Below are 21,935 nucleotides of genomic sequence, written 5' to 3' on the forward strand. Positions count from 1 at the left end.
AATATTTTCAAAGGATAAATATCCTAGACCCTTCTCCAAAAATCTGAATTCATAACATCTAAATGAATGAGGATTTAATTCATTCTTAAAATGACTCAAATACTTGCTTTAGTTTATTCTGACATATTAAAAACTATAACCACTAAAAATTAAAAGGCCATTTTCAAATGACTATCTTTATTATTAATAAAATACTACTGTCAGGTTTTTTGACCAAAAGGAAATCTATAGCATCACTGATGGGTTTTAAATCATTAGATAACATTAGTGTTTTAAAGTAATAGAACAATAAAACAGCAAGAGAATGGTTTCTTGATATAGAACTTCATTGACTAAAATCTTAAATTAAATATTATGGTTCAGTATTAATGTGTTTTTGCGCTACCTACCACGTTGTCAGGCTGTACCTACTTATCCTTTTCAAATTGCTATCACTATCTTTTTCATGGAAAATTTCTTACAAATTACTTTGAGAAACCAAAAATTAACAGTGGAATTTTTTTTCTTGAGTCCTTTTTTAGAATAAACCTATTCAACAGGCAAATCAAAATAATTTTTAGCAGTTCTAAATGTAGAAAAGTCATGACGTCTTACTGTAATTGAAAAGGAACATATAAAACAATCACTTAGTCACTTATAAAACCCACATTTCAACTTTCGAAATAATAATTAACCTGATAGGAGAGACAAGACTTTTATAATGAAGTACTAAAGTCTAGCCATTTGAGATAAGCACAGCAGGGTATATAATTGTCCTGTACACTCATAATTTCTTCTTTTCCTTCTTTTGTATGCATATCATTTTTCAGTAATAATAGAACATATTCAGTAATAATAGAACATGTTTTAAAAAATGTAGGAAATCATTTTAACCACAAGCTAAAATTTTGGCCAAGAGTAAAACCTTATTAACTTGGATTTCACTAGCTTCATAAAGAGAAAAAGTGCCCATTAATAGTGTAAATAAAACTCTCTTGAGAATATATTACTGTATTTTGCCATGCACAATGTGTACTTTTTTGCCCAAATTTGTGAGGGAAAAATAATGATGTGCACTATACATGGGTAGTACCAATTCCTTATCTATATAAATGTTTTTAATTCTTTTATTTATGCTTATGAGTTAAAAGTGTAACTCTAGAAATCAATAATGATATCTGTATGCAAAATAATACCCCGGAATACGATAATCGGTTTTGCTGAACTTATGATGAACTTGCAACAACGAAGAGCTCTTGTCCTTCTATGATGGGTAAATATCGTAAATTTGTTACTGGTACATAACATTTCTTGTACCTTGTATCTGTTCTTGTGTTCTGTTATTATTTGTTACATAAAATTTCTTGTACCAAAATATATTTAAAAAAATAAATGCTAAAATTCATTTATAATATAGAAACAAATGAAAATGTGAATTAAAAAAATTAAAACGAAAGATTTTTTTCCCTTGAAAGTTTGCGCCAAAAACGTGGGTGCGCATTATACATGGCAAAATACGGTACTTCAGAAAACAAAACAGTAAGCTGCAAGCACTCATTTACACATAAATACTTGGAGTGTTAATTGAAAAGCATTCCTAGTCATGCTAGAATGGGATTTTCAAACTTGGCTATTCTTAAAAACCTCTTTCAGTGCGAGTGTGACAGACACTCTCAGAAACACTGGCAGATAAGAGATACACAGGACAGCTTTTCCTAGAAAGATGGAACGGCTCATGGGCACACACATGTGTCTGGGGCCATTTCGCAGTCACTGCTCCATCAGGGACTATATTTTCCAGGACCCTTGCATTCAGCGGGAGCCATGTGACTCGTCCTCACCAGTGGACTATGAAGAGAAAAGATGTTGAGTCACTTCAAGGCAATGGTTATTAAGAAGTGAGTTTCTTTTTCAGCTCTCTTTCCCCTCCCACCAGGCAGATGCAGACATTCATAAGCCTCCAAAGACAGCATGATGGGCTACAGTATGTCACACCCTCCAGATTCGTATGTTGAAGTCCTGACCCTCAGAAAGTGTCTTTCGTTAGAAATAGGATCATTACAGATGTAATTAGTTAAGATGAGGTCATACTGGAATAGTGTGGGCCCTAAGCCAACATTATTGGTGTCCTTAAAGAAAAAGCGGAAATTTGAACACAGCCAAGAATGGAGGGAAGACAATGTGAAGAGATAGGGAGAAGACCGCCATCAATAAGCCAAAGAGAGAGGCCTGTAATAAATCTTTCCCTCACAGCTCTCAAAAGGAACCAAGCCTCCCGGACTTTGGTCTTAGACTTCTAACCTCCATCCGGAACAATCCATTTCTGTGATTTAAGGTCCCCAGTTTGTGGAACTTTGTTACAGCAGCCGAGAAACCTAATACAGATAATAAGGCCAGAGATGGAAGGAGTCTGAGTTCAGGATTCTTGAATTACTGCTGAATAAAAGCACTTCACTGATCAGAAAGACCTGTACTGATACTGAAAGACCTGGACTGATACTTTAGCAATAGAGGAAACTTTCATTGTATCAAACCACTGAATTTTGAGGACTTATTCATTATAACAGCTAAATTACCTAATATAAGATTTAATTAAGTAATTTAATTGGCAAGTAATTTTTAACGCTATTTACATGAAAAAATGGATATAACACAGAGAGCAATATAACATCTGTGTAAATTTTTAGGATACAAAGGAACTTCAAAGAAAATTTGAGTTTACAGGAAGATATTTTGGCATAATGATCCCTAATCCTCCCCAGGATACAAATTTACCCTCCTCTGCCAGTAGAAATAGAATTTCCTCAAGAATTTTAAACAAGCATAACAATGTCAAGGTTGTTATACATAATTTAAATTATGTTATAATTCACTTAAAAATTTTGTTGCAAATTCAGAAGAGCATGTCTCCTAAGTGGCCGAAATGTATAGTTTCATTTGGGTACTAAGGACAACAATACTGTAAAATGAGGTCTCAGCTTTTTCTAAAGTTCTCAATTAATATTTTTAGTGAATCTGAAGTCACTATGTAACACCTTCTGCCCTCAAATTCAGACAAAAAGTGTACTTCTTTTATGATAGAATAACTAACATGGAATCAATACATCATTTTCCAATTTTTGATTGTTGTTGTTTTTTTTTTTCCCTGCATGATGAAAAAGTAAAAGGAGAGATATCCTAGCTAAGACATGAAGTTGTAACTCAAAATACCTCAAAAGCTGAGCTGGCAGCTGGGTTCTCCTGTTTATAGAAAAGCTAGGATGATTCAGCCTGAGCTCAGAGCTCAGTTTAGGTCACAGCATCTGGATTCAAAACACATGTGAGATATGGCAGCAGGTTTCCAGGTCATGACTGATCCAAGACGGAGACTGGAGACCACTCACCAGAACAACTGCAAATAGAGAAAATACCCAAGGGAGAGAGAAACCTCAAAGGTATTTGAAGACCTGGCCACAGTCAGCTCACTCCAGCTGCCAGGTAGCATCAGCATTTCCTGCAGCAGGCAGGTGCCGGGGAGGCCAAGGGCAAAGTGGCCAGAGGGTGACACTGAACCATCCCCTCATCAGCTTTGTCACAGTCAGAAAACACCCCTCACCAATGACTTCTTTCCTGATGTAGCCATTGTTCAGAGTAAACTATGGGGATCTGCTAATAAAATGGAAAACCTTAGCCCACACTTCCCGCTAAGACGGGCACTTAACTTTGCTTTGTTTCAAAGAGAAAAACTGGGATAATAGAAAGGGAAAAATTTTTAATGCTGTATTTTTTTCCCCCTTGGAGAGAAGAAATCACAGCCACAGGAACTAAAATACAGGCTACGCACTGGGGAGGGGGTTGAAAACAAGGAAAAATAATAGCACAAAATCTTCCCAGCCCAATTTTATCTCCATCAGAATTCATCTTGCTCCTTCTTTAATTTTCCTTGGATGTGATCTATCCAGAACGTTGGCTATTTTGCAGCTATACATTTTATGTGCAAGAAAAAAAAAATGCTTGCCCGCTGCTTTCCTTCCCCTTTCCCCTCTGCCTCTCTCTCCTCCTTATTTCTTTGTTGTGAATGTCAGGGCTGTCAGTGTCACAGTCTGACATGATTAGAGTTTCTGACATTACACCAGGAAGCAGACAGAGAGCAGGAGAGCAGGTGACGTGCAGCCATATACAGAAGTTAAGGGCAAAAAGAAGCCCAACCTTCTTTCTCTGAGGTTCCTTGATTACAGGGCAATTTATACATCACCCTGGATTTCTCTCATTTATCCAATTAGTCTGCTTTCCTACTCCTATGGAGATGCCTAAGGTGTGGATCTATTCTGTGAGATCAAAGGCAGTGGCTTCAATAACAGATAAGACAGAATTCGTGATTCAGCAGATTCTAAGGCTGTGAAGTGTGACAATCGGTGCACTCTGGGAAGATAGCACCAGTCCATTTCGAGTATCGATTCGCTGCACTTTGTCACTCTAATGATGTTATCTCATTAAAAGAGATAAATGCCCCACTGTTCTTCCAAGAGCATCTGCTTCTTACTTTTCTCTCTTTTTTTCAACAGCATGGCTCTCAGCAGCAGCACATTAAAATCAAATTGAAATCCAATGCAAGGCTTGGCGACAGAGCTGCTTACTGAGGCTTCTTTTTAATTGCTTTTTCCTATTCTCGACCCTCTTCCAGCTCCCCCACGACTGATCCAAGATGTCATCCATAGAAACAAGCAATATAAAGAGAAACAGATGTACAAAGGAATCGTGATGGGAAGCATTTATTGAGGAACTATTATGTGAAGCCTCCACTGTGTCAACATTTAACTTCTCCTACAAGGACCTTGCGAGGTAAGCAGAAAAATCCCCATCTGTGACTGAAGCGATGGAGTTTGCTGTTAAGGCGCCTGCCCAAGTGCACATAGATTATGAGCGGCTGAGCCACAGGGTGAACAGGGGTCCAGCCAAGGCAAGTCCTTTTTTTTTTTTTTTTAAATCCCCATTTTCATTCACGGAATGAATAATATGCTTGCAACTTGATTAGAATAGGTGAAAACCTATAAAAGAAGGTGGCAATTATTCTCCAGCCTGCTAAAACCCAGGAACATAATGCCATAGACAGAGGAATGGTTTTGTTTCAACGGCTTTCTTATTAAATAAAAAAGGTAGCAATTTTTCATAATGAATGTTTTATACATTATTCCTTTGTGTATCAGGCCTCTAAAGTACACATTATTAAAGTCTATTAAAGTCTGTATTTAGCAGCATTACTAATGTGACTTTGGGGAAATTATTACAATGAAACCGCATCAGTCTTTCACAAAATTTCTATTGTTTAATATTCCTCTTCTGATCGTCAATACACATGTCTATTTTTAGCCATAATCAGACCTCATCCGAAATGTCATAATCCCAGCCTAGAGCTGTCACAACAAATTGTTTATGGAGTGGACTGAAGACATAACAAGAGATGCAGATATGGCTCACTTCAACTCCACTTTTTTCCCTCCATAAGTTGTTGCAGTTTTCCTACCGTTCTGATGAACAGGTCAGGTCCTCCTTGCTCCCTATGGTATGTGATGACACTTGACCTCTCTGGCTAGGGTTGGTTACCTCAACTATTGCTTATATTTATATCTAATTGAAACTAGCCTCTCAAGATAACGCCACTGAAGTCTGAGGGCGGTAAGAAGTTACAAAACTATTTCATAAAAATAAAAATTAAAAAAAAACAAAAGAGAAGACAAGAAAACCAAATAAACCAGAAGAACATATAAGCTGTGATTAATCAAACCTCAATGTTTCATTACAAACATGGTCATTTATGAGAGACTAGAACTATGTCTTCTGAACACTAGCTGAGGAATTTCTGCAAAGTACATCATTTTAACACTCTACATAGGCATCTCTCCTCTATCCAGTACATTTATTAATTTGACCACACAGTATGAGCTTCTATTTTTTTAAAAAAGGACGCCAATGACGTCCCTATATTCAAAAGCACAATGTTCTCTGAAAACATCTTATAGAAAAGAATAATGTTTTACACAGACAAAAGCTAATAGGAAGCTGGAAAGAATACCAGAAACCAGCTACACATTGTAAGGATTCTAATCACAAAAATGGAGGGGAAAAAAAGCAATTTAAAATATTAGGTACTCAAATTAATAAACTGGGTTGGAAGCAATCTCTCAGTTATGTATTTCCCCTCATACCCAGCAATTCCACTGTTTGAAATGACACAGTCGCCAAATCAGGCAAATGAAGTTGACTGTTAATATTCTAAACATGGGCAAGCCACTGAATAACTAAGTAACTAGTCATGTTTCTAATCACCAACTCACTAAATAGGATGTAACTTTATTGTATCCATCAAGGGCTACTAATTGAGGGCAGAGCTGAGAACTTAGAAGGAAGACAGAAGCCTTCCTCTGCAAAATGCACGAAGGCCAGAATCCACTGGCCTATTTGTTATAGGGACCCGGCCACCACCAGCATCAAAGAAAGCAATCGCAGCACACATCCTGTGTCCAGAGGGCCTGTCTAATTTTGCTGTGGGGCTGTGCGGGCTTAGTTCAATATGGTGATGCAGAATGAGAGCCCAGCAGTTCAGTCAACATTCAATTACGGCTCTACATGAAGGCTGGCACCAAGCGTTTGTCAATTTAAAAAAAAAGCAAAACTTGCTTTAATCAAGAAAATCCTGGGCACTCCTCTTTAAATCCTCAAGGAATAAGGATGAACAGGATTCCAAACCTGACAATCACACTGTGTGTGAAGTGCCACTAAAAAGGACAAAGTGGACGGAGTATCCTCTTTCCTCCAAGTGAAACCCGTTTTATGGTCAGTAGCTGTGACCATATTTCAAAGAGCTTATCATGATTCACAGCCAGGTCTCTCAGATGGGAAATTATGTCACAGTCATGTCAAAACATATCCCTCCTGCTGCTCTGGGGCCATGATGGTCTTAAACCGAAGTCCAGCCTTTCTACTCTGAAGGCTTAATTTACCTCCTACCTGTTCAGATTCTCCTTCACCTCTTCTGACATGATCAGAAGCTGTTAAGTCAGGCCACTGACACCGCACCCTCCAGTCCAGGCACTGCCAAGTTCATGCGATGACGGCAGTGGGCGGACACGGACTCGGGCCGACTCCCAGGTGCGGCAGCACAATCATTCATCTGATGCTCAAGTTCTCTGTACAGAGAGCTTCGGATTTTCAGCTGACACCCTGGATCATGAAGAGTGCTTCTCAGAAGGAGGCACCAAGCACTGCCCCACCATGCGCTGCTCTGAGATTCCGAGGTGAGCATGCACCCGAGAGACCGACTACAGCATGTTTCTGGGTAAGCAGAAAGGAGCAGGAGCCTTCAGACTGAAATAGAAGCACTGATGTTGCTTCCATAGTAGAAATAACCGTAGAAAGAGAGACTTCTATGTAACGTACAAATCAATTCTCAAATAGCATGTTTATGTCATGTATATTTACCCACACACATGTTGTATACATGCACACATTTTAAGGACAAATGATCACAGCATATTCAGTTAATTCTTTCAAATTTGTCGTCTCTCTACTTAATACCAAACCAACCATCTACTGGACTCCATGGTGAGTTTTATTTTAAATCAACATTCCCATACCTCTCAGAAGGGAATTGTAGTCCTATTTGCGTCCTAAAATTTCACTGCATGTCCCAGTGTGCTATACATGGGAGGAGACCAGAGGGCTCAGTGCCCTTTCCATCTACCCCACCTCAGCAGAAATCGGCTCACATGTCACACAGGTGCTACACTGGCCTTACGCCCAAAAGTTTCCACTTATCCTCACAAACTCCATAAAAATGAAGTTTCTAAAATAAGGACTAAGGGCAGTTTTTCCCTAAAGACAGAAAAGGTGAGAACAGATGTGCTACAATGCAGGCAGTCACAGCTCAGAGCCCAGGGCCCACCTTCTTAAAGTAAAGGACTCTTAGGAGTAGGATGGAGGCACCGTCTAGCTCGGTGGTTGTCAGACTCCTGTTATCACAGACCCTAAAAGGCTTCTGTTTACGTCAGTTATTTCTATCAATGTTTGCCATGGTTAACACTAAAACTGAGAAATTTGGGGAACACAAAAACACAAGCACACATCCCAACAGCCATCACAGACACGATGTCACTGCATGCTATGTAGCTTCTTGAAAAACTGGACTGTATACTCGAGAGAGTGGAAGAGGCAAATAATGTCTTGGTATTATTATGAAGATAGTTTTGACCTTGCAGGTGGCCTGTGAGTGGACCCCAGCCCCAGGTGCTCCCAAACCATAGTTTGAGAAACACTGGTTTAAACCTGTATGCATCAACAACGTCTGAAGAGCTGAAAGAAGAAATGCGACATACCGAGTAAGAAGATAGAATGTCCATTTAATATTTCTTTTAGTCAATGAATAAAAGACAGTATCTTTTTCTAGAGTATTTCTCTACTTACTACTGCCCCCAAATCATGAGTATATTAAATTGCTCCTTCGTGGTAACACGTACAACAGAATGACTCCTAAATCCAAAACTCTGTTTTCCCCAAAGGCTCTGTCTCTTTTCTATCTGCCCACTAAATATCTTCACCCAGTTGCATCTCAAATGTGAAACAGCTAAAATACTATTTATTTTTTAAAAACTTGCTTTTTTTCCTGATTTTGAATCATATACATAAATACTTATTGTAGGAGAGTCAAAAATAATGAAAAATACTTTTTTACAAAAGAGAAACAAAAGCCTCCCATGGACCTACCCTCTGACAAAAGCATAATATTCTGGGCGACATCCTTTCCGTCTTTTTATCTGCATACTTGAAAAATACAGCGACATTCATATCTTAAAGATAATTTACTGTCTTTTATTTTAAAATAGGATTTTAGTGTGAGAAAATGCACATGGCTAAAGAAAATTTAGAACATACAAGCAAAAAGAAGATCATGCTCTTATCTTTTTTCTGTGGGCAGATGTGCACCTTTGTTAAAAAGCAAAATAATGATCAAACGATACATATATTGTTATGTAACTTGCCGTCTTCACAATACATCTAGAACATCCTTTTATGTCATTAAATGTTCCTCCATCCCTTGGTAATTTTTACTGTATGGCTAGTACCATGGTTACTACCTTTCAAAAATTACTATTATAATAATGTGATAAATATCTTAGCTAAATTTTTATATGCATCCATGGCAATTTTATTTGAGTAACTGTTCTAGAAATTGAATTTCTGAGTCAAAAGGAGTGTGAGTTTTTGAGGCTTTGGTACACATCATTTAAATCCTCTTGAGAAAAATGTGTTCTTTCACTGTGCATGAGAGAGTCTGATAGTCTCATTCCTACTTTCACCGAGTAAATTTTATATATCCTCACCAATTGTATAGGTAGGAAATGCCATCTCATCATTTTAATTTGCATTTCTTTGATAACTGTCAAGGTTGAACATTTTCTTATATATTTAGTGATCACATTTCTTCTTTTATTATTTTTATATTTCTGTTCTTTGGCTACTTTCTATCAAGATAATCATCTTGATCTTATTAATTTGTAAGAACGCTTAATAAATTAGCTGAGTTAACTGGCTGTCATACGTGTAAATACTGCCTTGGCTTGTCTTTTGTCTTTGAGGAGATAGTTCAGAATGTCTTTTGATGGAAAGGAATTGTCAGGTTTGACATAGTCAAATCCATTTTCTTCCTTTATAATTTCTGCCACCAGAAATTAATAAGGCCTTCTTTATTCCAAGATCATTTAATGTTTATTTATATATTTTTTCATGTCATTTGTTATTGAAGTGTGTGGTATTTCTTTAAAATCTGCCACAAGGGGGACTTGGCCATGGCCTTCAGAAAGATAACAGTGGAGAGACTTATGAAATGAAGTCTGGTCACTTGGTGAAACCACCAAGAGTGTCCTAGAAAGGGGAAGAGGGAGATCGTGTATGTTTATTCTATGTCAATGCCTTATACTGCATCTCATGGCTCTGTTAACTTGCTCTTTCAGTGACAGAAGTTTAAAATGGAAAAAGTTTTGACATTAAGTTTATGTTTAGGTATTAAAACTCTGGGATGTGATGACTCTCTCCACCTTGGCCAGAATGGAAGCTTCAGATGGCAAAACTTTTGTTTTGTTCAGTGCGGTACTGCCAGCACACTGCGAGGTACTTAGCAGGCACCTGATACATATGTGTTGGAAGAGCTGATCTTTAATCAAGTAGAGTTACATATATGCTACGTGCTGGGTAGGAGAGGCAGGGCTAGTGAGTTCTGGGCTCCGTTGCTTTGCATTAAGGAGTTGCAACGTAAGAAACAAAACAAAAACAAAACAAAACAAAAACCTCTAAATGAAGGCAGAAACTAAATTTCAGTTTTACTTTTTAGTTGACTGTAGAGATATTGATCTGAGTGTAAAGGTGAAAGTGCCTCAAACCTGGTACAGTAGGATACAGTGCTGAATACTGGAAAATACTCAGAGAAAAAAACTTCGGCTGGGCAGATATGAAGCAAAACAATGGCATCCACCCACCCAGAGAGACTGGAGACACTACCCTAGTCCGTTTGATGCTGTGGTATTTGTCCAAAGCAATAACAACCAGATCTGGCTTTATCTGAACAGAACAAGGAAGAAACGGTTCTCAAGAAGATTCCTTTTCGCTGTGGGAAGAGGAAGAGAAGCATTCTGTGTAGTAACAGAAAAATCAATTGTTTTTCAATTAGACCGAGTGTCCTCATAAATTCAAGGCAGAAAATGGCATGTGCTATGCCTTCATGACAAAAGGGAAAGAGTTTAGGATCAGAATTCCAAGGTTGCTGCTAGGAAGGGAGGTTTTTCAAGAGTAGAACACTGTTCCTCTTAGTGTGCTTTTGTGAACTTACAGAGTGGTATGTAACGAATGTACATTGTCCTATCCGATTTGCTTCTCCAAAATCCCATCGGGTCCAACCTGCTTCCCACTGAAATCCTCTCTTTACAGCATAATAACATATAGATAACACAAATAAATACAAAACAATCCTCACTGGCAAGATTTAATTTTATATATATATATATATATATATATATATATATATATATATATGTATGTATATAGACATACATACATATATATATGTATGTATATATACACATACACACATATTAGCAAGGGAATGACCAAGAAAGTAGACAGGATGAAGACTTTTGACAAAATTTAAAGTTACACCCTAATTATAAATGTTGGAAAGTCAGCTCTTGCAAAAAGATCTAAGGAGCGTAGGGAAGTTGGAAAGATGGTCTTCAAGTCTGCATGAGGGCCACAGAGATTGAGTACCCTGGGAAGATTTGTGCACCACAATTTCTTTAACATGCAAGGTTAGAATATAAAGCCCAGAATGCACAACTATTAAAGCCTGTTTACAATAGTAAAAAGGTGAGTAAGTGTGAGGTTATCTACTTTGTATAAACCCTAGGAGTTGGGAATCAAACTGACATACTGCATGGATGCTAGCCTTAGGAAATGACCCCAGGTTTAGGACGGGCATTGTGCCTGGGAGATGACTTCCACTTCGGTTTGCTGCCAGCACTCGTGCACCAGCATGCAAGCTGTCTGAGAGCTGGAACTGCAACCGTTCATGGTGTGTCCACGGACCCAGGCACAGGAGAAGTTCAAGAACATGAGGAATATAGGCCCTCCCTGATGGACTGCAGGTCACTTACAAAAGATTAGCCCTGTCAACTGAATCAAACTGCCAATCCCTTGTGCCACGGGGGACGGAGGCATTCCTCTGTTTTCTAGAGGTGTCATCTCTGATTACCCCAAAAGACAGCTCTCAATGCCTGTGCTCAGACCTGCCCTGGCCCTTCACAGGAATGACTGGACCCTGTAATGCTGTGACCCTTTCATTCTGACACCTCCCTAACTAAGTGTCCCATCAGCTAGCTGGGGTTTGGGAAAGAAGGGGAGTTATTCCAGTATATGTCCAAGGAGATAGAACGTGAAAAATTCAAATATCTTCAACTTTCTAGGAACACATCTACTTAGAAAATCACTCATACCCACAAAAATATTTCCGACATTCTAACTTACATATCCTAATTGATGAGATGATCCTCTGGTTTTATTTGTGCCAAGAAGGTGACCTAGTCCTTGTTTTATGCCAAGAAAACCATAAGAAAAAAATGCTATGATGGTTACACATCATGCTTAATCACTACTTTAATTTAAAATGCTGTAATATAAAGTAACGCACTCACTGGGCTACTCAGGCAGAACATAACTTACCAAGCCATAGACACACCTACTGAGACATTTGAAATTTCTAAGGAGTCTGCTTCCCAGCTATGTGTCAGGAGCCAAATCATGACATCAGGTCTTGAGTTGCCCTGGAGAAACTTAGGGCGGGGCTGTCATAGCAGACTGTGTGCTAATCAGAGATTTCCCAAGAGTTGTCTTAGCTTTTCAGTACAACCCGCTCTAACAGAAGCCAAGGTCTGCAATAACCACAATGATGGATCTCTTCTCCTCTCCACCCTCCAATCATGACCTTGGGGCAGAATACTTGCCCACCTTCCAATATTCCAAAAGCTCACACCTCAAAGACTGCTCACAGGTAAGCATTTAAGCTAGTGTGTGTGTGTTGCAGGGGGAGTCAGCACAAGGTTTCCTTCTCTTCGGCTTGCCTTAGCTCAATGAAAACCTCTCAGAAAAAAGAATTGCTTACTTCTTCCTGATATTTTCAGATGGGGGAAAGCGGTAGCCCCTGAGAAGGCCAAACAGATGGCTACGAGAAAAATCACCACTGGAAAGGGGTAATTAGTAAAAGAATTTCAACAAGGTAAGTGGGCTTTCCCAAAGCCTAAGGATTCCAGAAGCTGTTTTTAAGACCAAATCATGTAAAAGCTCTGTCCAACTCCATCACAACCCGTACATTATGTAGTAACTTAACTCTTCCTGCAGGTCTCCAGAAATGTCTCTCCCTGTTTTAAATCCAGCAGTGGCTCTCAGAATGCTCACATCTGCCATTTTCCACCAGTGCAGTTATTCTCAACCAGGTGTGTTTTTATCCCCCTTAGGGACACTGGCCAATATCTTGGGGATATTTTTGGTTGTCACAACTGAAAGGAGGGGAAGAGGACGCTACTAAACGTCGTCCGATGCAGAAGACAGCCTCTCACTGCACAAAGAATTATCTGGTCCAAATGTCAGTCATGTCCAGTTTGAGAAATCCCGCCTCCATGGCACCAAACCCTTGGTTGTTCTCTAAACATGCCAGACTTTTATCATACGCTTCTGTCCCTAAACATATGCTGTTTCCTTTCCCTGGAATGCCCTGCCTTATTTCTAGGTTCCAGAAATGACCATTTATCATTTAGGATCGAATTCAGAATGTCACCTCCTCTATGCTGTCCTTTCCGGATCCCCCCAAATCGGGATGTTCTTCGTCTGAGCTTCCAGAGCTTCTGGTACATACTTCCTTAGAACACCAGCCACACTGCCCCCAAATTATCTGTCACCTGTTGAAAGCAAGACCTAACTAAGCCTCATTCATCGTTCACCCCCAGAGTGCCCACCTTGTTATCAACTGCTGCTTGCTGAACCAATCAGGGAATAAGTGGAAATGTCGCAGATGCACTGAAGACTCTTTAGCAACAATGTCTAAGGAACAACGGCGTCCCCAACATCAAAAACAACAACAGCAAATATTTATCAAAAGCTTATAATGTGGACAGGCATTACATTAAGCATCGATGCACATATTCACTCATTGCATCCTTGCAACAACCCTATGAAGTAGGTACCATTATCATTAGCATTTTACAGGTGGGGAATCTGAGGCACAGAGCAGGAAAGCCAGTTTCCCAGGGTCACTGAGGCTAGCATCTGAAAGAGCTGATATTTATACCCAGGTCATCTGGTTCCAGAGCCTTAATCTTCCAATATTCATATCAAGACAGCTATCCGAACAACCAACATTTCAGCGGCTCAGAGACCTCTGCAAACACAAGTGACACCTCCAGAGGACTATACAACCACAGAGCGGCCAGCAGCTCCTGTGACCCTGCCTGTAAACTCTGTGTTCTGGGATGACACAACTCTCCCACCTCTCGAATGCTTCTTGCAGGAGAAGCCACCTCCTCCCAACATGGAAAGACATTACACACCCAGGAAATAAACCAGGGTACCACAAGGAAGACACAAGAGCTGATTCCGCAGAGCATGTCTTACCTTGTTCATGCTGCAGGGACTGAAGCGAGGGATCAGACATGTCACACGGTGAGGCTGTTGGTGAAGATTCTCCTTGTTCCCGTAGAGCTCACGTCCTGAAGCAGACAGCTGCACTGTGAACACAAACCAAAAGGACATCCATAAGCGGGCGCCCAGGAAGGCACAGAGCAGCCCCGTCTCCAAAGAGACTTTCTGCCTTGATGGCAATGCTCCATGTCTGCGCTGCCCAGTATGGTAACTGCTACTCCCATGTGGTTACTGAGCATGTGAAACGTGGCTAGTGCGACTGAGGGCGAAATTGTTTATTGTGTGTCATTTTAATTAAATGTAAATGTAAACGGCCATATGTGGTGAGGGGCTACCATATTGGACAATGCAGGTCTAGCGAGTCAAATCAAGAGTCTTGAGGCCACAGACACTGAGTGTGCCAGTGGCCAAGGAAAAGCTGCCTATTATATACTCAGAGTGACCGCAGATACGCAGGAACAAGAACACTCATTCATTCAATAACTAATTTTTGAGCACTTCTTAGGTGCTGGGTACTGAGGATATAGAGATCAATAAGCCAGAGAGGTCAGCTATTTAAGAGTTTCTAGTTTAGGCTTTGACTTCTTTGGGGAGGGAAAGGACCTAGCATATGAGCAGCACCTACTGTGTGCCAGACCTCAATGCCTTCCCTGCTGCCCACAAGGAATAAAGGAACAGACCGGCATTCACTGGAGTCTGACTATATCATTGCCAGAGCTTAAGAGATGATAGAACTTTCCCCAGAGCTCCTTGGGAGGCAGTATCTCATAAGGGAATTCAGGGAATCAGTTTTCCAAGGGCCAAATGAACCAGACAATCCAACTCCCCCTCAAATGGAATGAGGGTCCATGTTTTTAATCCATGTTGTTGGTTAGTTAGGGAGGTATTTTATTTACTTGAATTACATTTTACACCAAAACAGTTATTGTATGGTTTTCAGTGTTCTTATTTGTCAAATACTCAAGAGAAACAGACAGAAAATATCTTTGAATACTTAATTAGATTTGTAGCCATTTCTTTCGAAAGATGTTTATGGGTGAAGAGGAGAACAAAACATTACAAGGTTCTTTATAATCATCTAATTTCTGCATTATTTCTTCAGATTGCATCTAGGAAGGATTTATATATCTGAACCTTTCCATAAAGACTGGAGTTGGAGGTTTAAATGGAACTGCAGTGCCTTTAAAAATATATTATTTTTAATTATGATATAATAACAATATAGAAAATGTCCAACAGGAAAAGGAAAAATACTCATAGCCCCACTAGCGTACCATAATCACCTTTAGTGATTTAGACAATCAGCCTTTCTCTGTTGGAGAACGACACCAGGCCTGGGCACAGCTGAGAACTGAGTCGAGGACACACAGAGGACAGAGGCTGTATTACTCATATTAATATCTGTCACCATTGAGACAATGATATTACAATTTCTATTTCCAAAAGATAAACGTTTACTCCACACATTACTATCCCATGAACACAGTATTATTAAATTCCTTTTATAAATAAAAAGACAGGACAGGAAATTGCAGATCACTCCCTGCCTATTTGAGACACATCGATTCCAAAGAAAATACCACACTCAGTCATAGCAATAGCATATTTTAACAATGATGTACAACATGGAGAGACCCTGGAATTCCAACTCTGTAGCCTAAATACATCTAAACACCTTCATATGTACATGATGCCTGGATATCATTGCTTCAAAGTCAAGGAAATTCAGTATCTAATTCTCACCACTCTTAAAGTGGCTAAGAAAAAACTAGGCATATAACTTTTACTCTTGAATTTCCAGAAGCAGATGATAATGAACTTCTGAGTTGTAAAGCAGAACTCTATACATGTTGTTTCCTTTTAAATACGTGTATTTGATCCATTTGAAAACTGTGGCCCAGCACTTCACTGGAGTGTTTTGTCCAAATGTCTCACAAAGATGCCTGATGTCACAATTCCATTCAAACGTACACACTGGTATCAACACAGGAAAGGTGGGCACACGAAGATAATAATAAACAGACAAGGATTCTTGAACATAATTTCCCCCAAGGAAATTCCACCCTGCTCCAGTGATGCCACAATCCCCATTCTCTCAGAACGTGGGGATCTAGTTTGCACCACACTAATTATGGATCCTTCCCTGCGTGGCCCCCCCATGCCCACCCCAAGGGTTCTCAGGTCATTTTCATGTATGTTGGTTCTACAACAAAGTCACACCAAAATTCTCAGGCTAATATTAAGGGAAATATCAGTCACATAGAAAGTTCTTAATAAATATTGTGAATAGATTTTTTTTTCTTTGCTGTCACTCACAGAGCCTAAGAGGATGTAGACTCTTAATGTAGGAGCTTAAAAACAATGTTGATCATCGCTGCAGACTGCCAGTGGGGTTTTTTTTTAAAGGAAAACCTTTTAATGTCCACAACATTAAATCCCTTTAAAAATACTAAGACTATCTTATAGCTGTATGTTTAAAACTGTACAATGCACTTTATATTATACTCTCATTTAGTACTGACATTAAACTGAGTGGTAGTTTTCTTAATTAGGAAACTCGATGCAGAGAGTAAAAAATAATTCTCTGTCATGCTGGAGTAGACACTGGGCGAGAAGTACCTTCATTTCAAGATACTATAGAATTAAAATATGTACAATGACCACAAATAAAAAAGTCTCCCCCAACACTCACACAAATACACACACACACACACACACACACACACTCTCTCTCTCTCTCACTCACTCACTCAAAGACCATCATTAACAAAAAACACCTCGGTGAACAGATGACAGTTTGAGAAATTGGGTCAGTTCGCTTCTGGACAACAACCAAAAAGACTGGCCGTGTTCCACCAAGCACTTTCAATCTCCTTTGAAATAAAGAGAACCTGGTTGTTCTGCAGCCATTCAGTTTACGAAGAAGCTTAGAGAAATCTACAGCTTACAAAAAGAGACTGCATCTTAAACATAAAGCATTAAGGAAAAAGATATCTGAGTTACTGTGGTGGAATTAAGAAACAAGAAATTTTAATTATTCTGTTTTTCAATTGTTTTCTTTTTGTTGATGAAGTTGGATTCTTCTGATACTAAACAGAAAAAAGTACAGATGCCTTTCTAGGGTGCGTGGAGAAAGTCAATCCCATCAGCTAACATGTGACTTCCACTCAGTTTATCCTAATAGAGTTGGTTCAATGGGCAACAAAGCCTGGGGTCAACGGTAGGCTTCTAAAAGGTTAATGAAATGTAATTCATCTTTTCAGGTGGTAGAAAAAGTGTGGTTAAGCAGGAGGGTGAAGACAGGGTAAGCGTAAGAAGAGACCAAAGAGAGAATGAAAAAAAAAAAGGTACAGGCTACAAAGAAAGGAGAAAACTAAAGGGCAGGTGAGTAAACAGACACCTAGAGACAGTGGGCGATGTGGCCAAGTGCCCCTCACCGAGCGAGGTCCTCAGCACGAAAGGGATCGAGAGATTCGGGCTCCTGGTGACGCCACATCCTACAGCTTCTCTGTATTATATGCTGTCGTGGACCAGGTGTCGGCAAGTAGGAGCTGGAGTAAAGTTAAGACCGGGCCTACCTGTTTCACCACTATTTATTTACCATCAACCTCCACCTACCACAGAGAAGCCTATTTTGCCTGGATCACTGCTCTGGATCACCCCAAGTGATGGCTCCTTCCTTTCTTCCTGAAGAAGAGGCAGAGGGACCACGCCAGAGCTGCTTCAGGAGCTTCTTGCAGGTCTTTCTCCACCCTCAGAGTTACAGCAGATGGGGGCTCTGGTTCTTGAGGACCTCTGTGTTCTCACCACCCCAACATTTAGGCAGCAAACACGTCATAACATGGTTGTGCCCCACGAGACTAGACAATGTTCACCCTCTGCCTTGCTCCCTGGGCCCTGCCTTCACAGCGTGCCGTGGACAACATATAACCTCAGCCAGAAAGATGAGAGCATCTTCCCATCAAGCATCATCAAAAGCCTCTTTCCCCAAGGAAAGGTTAGGCAATTTGAAAATTAAGATTCTGAAATTTTAACTAGTATATGAATTATGGTTCAACAGGAAATTGAGATAAGGAAGAGGAAATGAGACGATTATAAATTATAAAGGAGAGACACACTGCTGGTACACAAAAAAATTGCCCTGCAAGCTAGATGGGGAGGAATACAGACCAGTAAGAGGCCAATAGGGCCAGTGGTCGAGTGTCCACTGCTTGCACGTGACGACCTCTGGTGCACATGCTGGGGGATTCCCATACTTGGTCAAATCATGTCAGGATATCTAACGTTTAGATTCAGTGCTATCACTCTTTCAAAAGGTCAGTATCAGTCTCCCAGTGATTTAGGAATATCTTAAAGGCACAATACAGAAGCGCTGCCAAGTGGTTACCAGGCTCAGCTTATTTCTCTTGCCTGGGTGACTATCCAAATCAGGGGACACAAATTCAGATGCCTACAGGGGTCTAAAAAGAATAAGTGAATGGTCAGGCGAGAGAAGACAATGGGGAGTGGAGGCACCTGGAGAGTACATCACTTCACTGTAGCTCCAAAGAAGTAGGAACAAGATACATGTTTCCAGAGCTTCTGATATTCAAGAAAGCCAGAATATAGAGAGACTATGTAAAAATCATTTGCTTTTTTAATACAGGTAATTTACGTTAATGCTGTGAATACACATAGTAGTTGGCTTTGTTTGGCCAGTTTGTATCTTCTCCTATACGCTTCCTTGTCACACGGAGGATTCTCTGTTCCTTTAAATCTCCAGGGCTGGAGGCTCCCAACCTGTCTCCTGGCCCCTTGGGGTTGTACTGCTGTGGTTTCACTGGGCACAGCAAGCCCAGCAGGGAGTGTGGGCCAAGCAGGGCTTGGGAGCCACGTCAGTCAATCTGAATATCAACTGTACCTCTTGGCACGTGATTTTAGCAAGCTACTAACCCTCTCTGAGTCTCTATTCCCTCATCTATAAAATTGGGGAAAATTCTTTAGATCTCCCAAGATTGTTCTGAAGATTAAATGAAGTAATATGAATAAAGGATTTGATGCGGTGTTCAAAAAAGAGGGGGCACTTCCCCTTTTCCTGTTCTCCCATCACCATTCAGCATCACCTAATTCTGCTTGTAAATGCTTGTAAACCTCTCAATCACCCTACTGGATTGTAAGTATTTCAAGTGAAGAGATCTTATCTATTTTAAGCTCCAATAGCCAGCTTCAATCCTACTGCCTTAGACACAGTAGGCTCTCAATATATGCAAAATTTAATTACAATGTGCTATGAACTGTATGTTTCTGTCCCCCCAAATTTCATATGTTGCCTTCATAAGTCATAATCCCCAATGTGATGATATTTGGAGGCAGGGCGTTTGGGAAGTAATTAGCTTTAGATGAGCACATGAATGTGGGCCCTCTGTGATGGGATTAGTGCCATGAAAAGAAGAGGTACCAGAAAGCTTGTGTGCTGGCTCGCTCCCCCGCCACCCCCCCCACCCCCCCCCACCCCCGCCTCTGCCCCACCTCCCTGCCACAGAGAGGACACAGCAAGCAGGTAGCTGTCTGCAAGAGAGCCCTCACCAGGAACCAATTTGGCCGGCACTTTGATCTTCCATTTCCCAGCCTCCATAACTGTGAGAAACTGTTGTTTACGTCATGAAATCTATGGTATTCTGTTATAACAGCCTAAACTGACTTAGACAAATATTTAGGAAGATTTTTCTTAAATCTAGCACCAATGGAGTCCATTTCTTCTCTTTCTACCCTCTTCTGATGCCTTAACATCAATATCTATATCTACTCCTTATCTGGCCATAATATTTTGAGACTAAATGAAAAAACAGGTCCAAATTAAGAATAAAGTACTGAAGAATTTTCTCTTGAGAAGAATGGCATCACTTTTAGGTCAGCAGGGTACTATTTGGATACTCTTTGCATGCCTCAGGGAAATAAAAAAACATAAACATAAAAGATTTCATCAGCCTATTAATAAATAAAAGAAAGAATCATGCTTTAATTTTAGCATCCTCATGCAATGTTTGCCAACAGTGCATGTCACTGCACAGGGTGTACTTGGTGGCCACCCAGAGTTCTAGGCAATCCCCAACCATTTGTCCACTTTGGATTGAGAAATCTAAATTATATTCATCTAGGACAATGGTTCACTAACCATGCCTGACTTACCTGGGTTTCTTTGATTTTATGCTGAAAGAATCCCACAGACCTTCAAACACTTTCAGCTTCCCTCTCCCTTGGGGGGTTTGCTGAACAAGCCAGGCCAACGCATTTCCTGTGATTTGGTGAGAAGCTATAATAACTCAACAGAAAGCTTAGTTAGTGGGTTACTTCAGAATGACCCATTGAAAAGAAAGCACTGGCAAAGGAAATCACAAGGAAGGTTTCTCTCTTTAAAGACGCGCAAGGCGACCAGCTGTCTCTCCACTAAAAGTATTCCAATTAAGGAATTTAAACATTCTCAAAAACACCTTGAGGATAAACTGTAATGAGGGACAGTGGCCTTACTGGGGGCTAGTGCTTACAACTGAAACTCATCTGCTTAGTCAGCCAGAGCAGGTGTAATGCCTGGCTCCTCTGGGAAGAAACTTTCATTAATCCTCAGAAGAAGCTCAATTTGGTATGATGACGGGCCCCTGCTGAAAGTAATCTCAGGGACTCACTGTTAATCTCTGCTTTCCTGAGACTCGAATTCTGGACGGTTGACCCTTGAACAAAGGCGTTAGGGGCTCCAAACCCCCGTACAATAAGAAATCCACGTATAACTTTAGACTCCCCCAAATTTAACTACTAACAGCCTACTGTTGAGCAGAAGCCTTACTGATAATATAAACAGTCAAGTAACATGTTTTATGTGTTATATATTGTATTCTTACGATAAAGCAAAGAAAATGCTATTGAGAAAATCGTAAGAAAAAATAATACACTTACAGTACTGAACATATTTATTGAAAAAAGTCCATGTGTAAGTGGACCTGCACAGTTCAAACCCATTTTGTTCAAGGGTCAATTATCCTTCTAAATACTAGCCTCTCCTTAGTGTCGCTGGTTCTTTTTTGAGGGCATAGGACATCCTGGGTTGTTAACTTCTCCACAGGGATCTAAGTTTGCTTCTACCAGACCCCTAGGACTTTGAATGCTCTCAAGCCAGCTTAGTGTCTACGTCAAAATAACTGAATTTCCCACACCTTGCAGGTAGCAAAACTACAGACACCACAGCTATTCAAACAATGTCACTTTGGATTTCCACCCCCCCACCCCCATACCCTAAACCTACACACTCAAAGCCCCATTCAAATTCTGGGGGGAATTCTTCTTGCCCTCTTCTGGCAAAACAGTTACCATGTGAGTATAAACACTACAGCCCCTAGAACCTAGAATCTATGGCCAGGTCTGAATCCCTCATGAGCCAGCAGCATCAATGTCTCTGGCACCTGACAATTTCCCTTTCCTGCTTTTGGGCTCACTATGCACTTACTAGTTTCCATTTTATCCAATATACTTAAAAATTTTAGGGGGTGGATGGGGTGGGGGGTAGAGGGTCACCTACCCCCAGGCTGCATCAGCTCAGCATATGATTCTGCCAGAAATGTCCAGTTTTGGGTTCCCTCAGTTCTTCCACATTTAGGGTCCTATATGTAGCCATTTAGCTGTAATTCAGGCTAGAGCCAGGAATATGTTCTTTGTAGCACATGCTATACTGTTGCGACTCATACTCTAAGTCTTCCTCATAACAGAATGGC

General features: G+C 40.3%; 1 protein-coding gene across 11 annotated transcripts in view; it reads right to left on the reverse strand.

The window, feature by feature from the left end:
- The window catches only part of BACH2 (BTB domain and CNC homolog 2), a 326,895-nt gene that overhangs the window by 230,928 nt on the left and 74,032 nt on the right, over nt 1–21,935 (reverse strand). For 7 of the 11 annotated variants that reach the window (XM_019743256.2, XM_019743255.2, XM_074333303.1 and 4 more), the window contains exon 2: nt 14,167–14,279. In XM_019743256.2, coding sequence (XP_019598815.1) covers nt 14,167–14,175 — 9 coding nt within the window. In that variant the 5' untranslated portion in view covers nt 14,176–14,279. The remainder of the gene's footprint in view (nt 1–14,166; nt 14,280–21,935) is intronic. The other 4 variants (XM_019743259.2, XM_019743258.2, XM_074333305.1 and 1 more) reach the window with 1 other exon arrangement.

This window comes from Rhinolophus sinicus, linkage group LG05, assembly GCF_036562045.2.
Source record: "Rhinolophus sinicus isolate RSC01 linkage group LG05, ASM3656204v1, whole genome shotgun sequence".
NCBI classification, from domain to species: domain Eukaryota; kingdom Metazoa; phylum Chordata; class Mammalia; order Chiroptera; family Rhinolophidae; genus Rhinolophus; species Rhinolophus sinicus.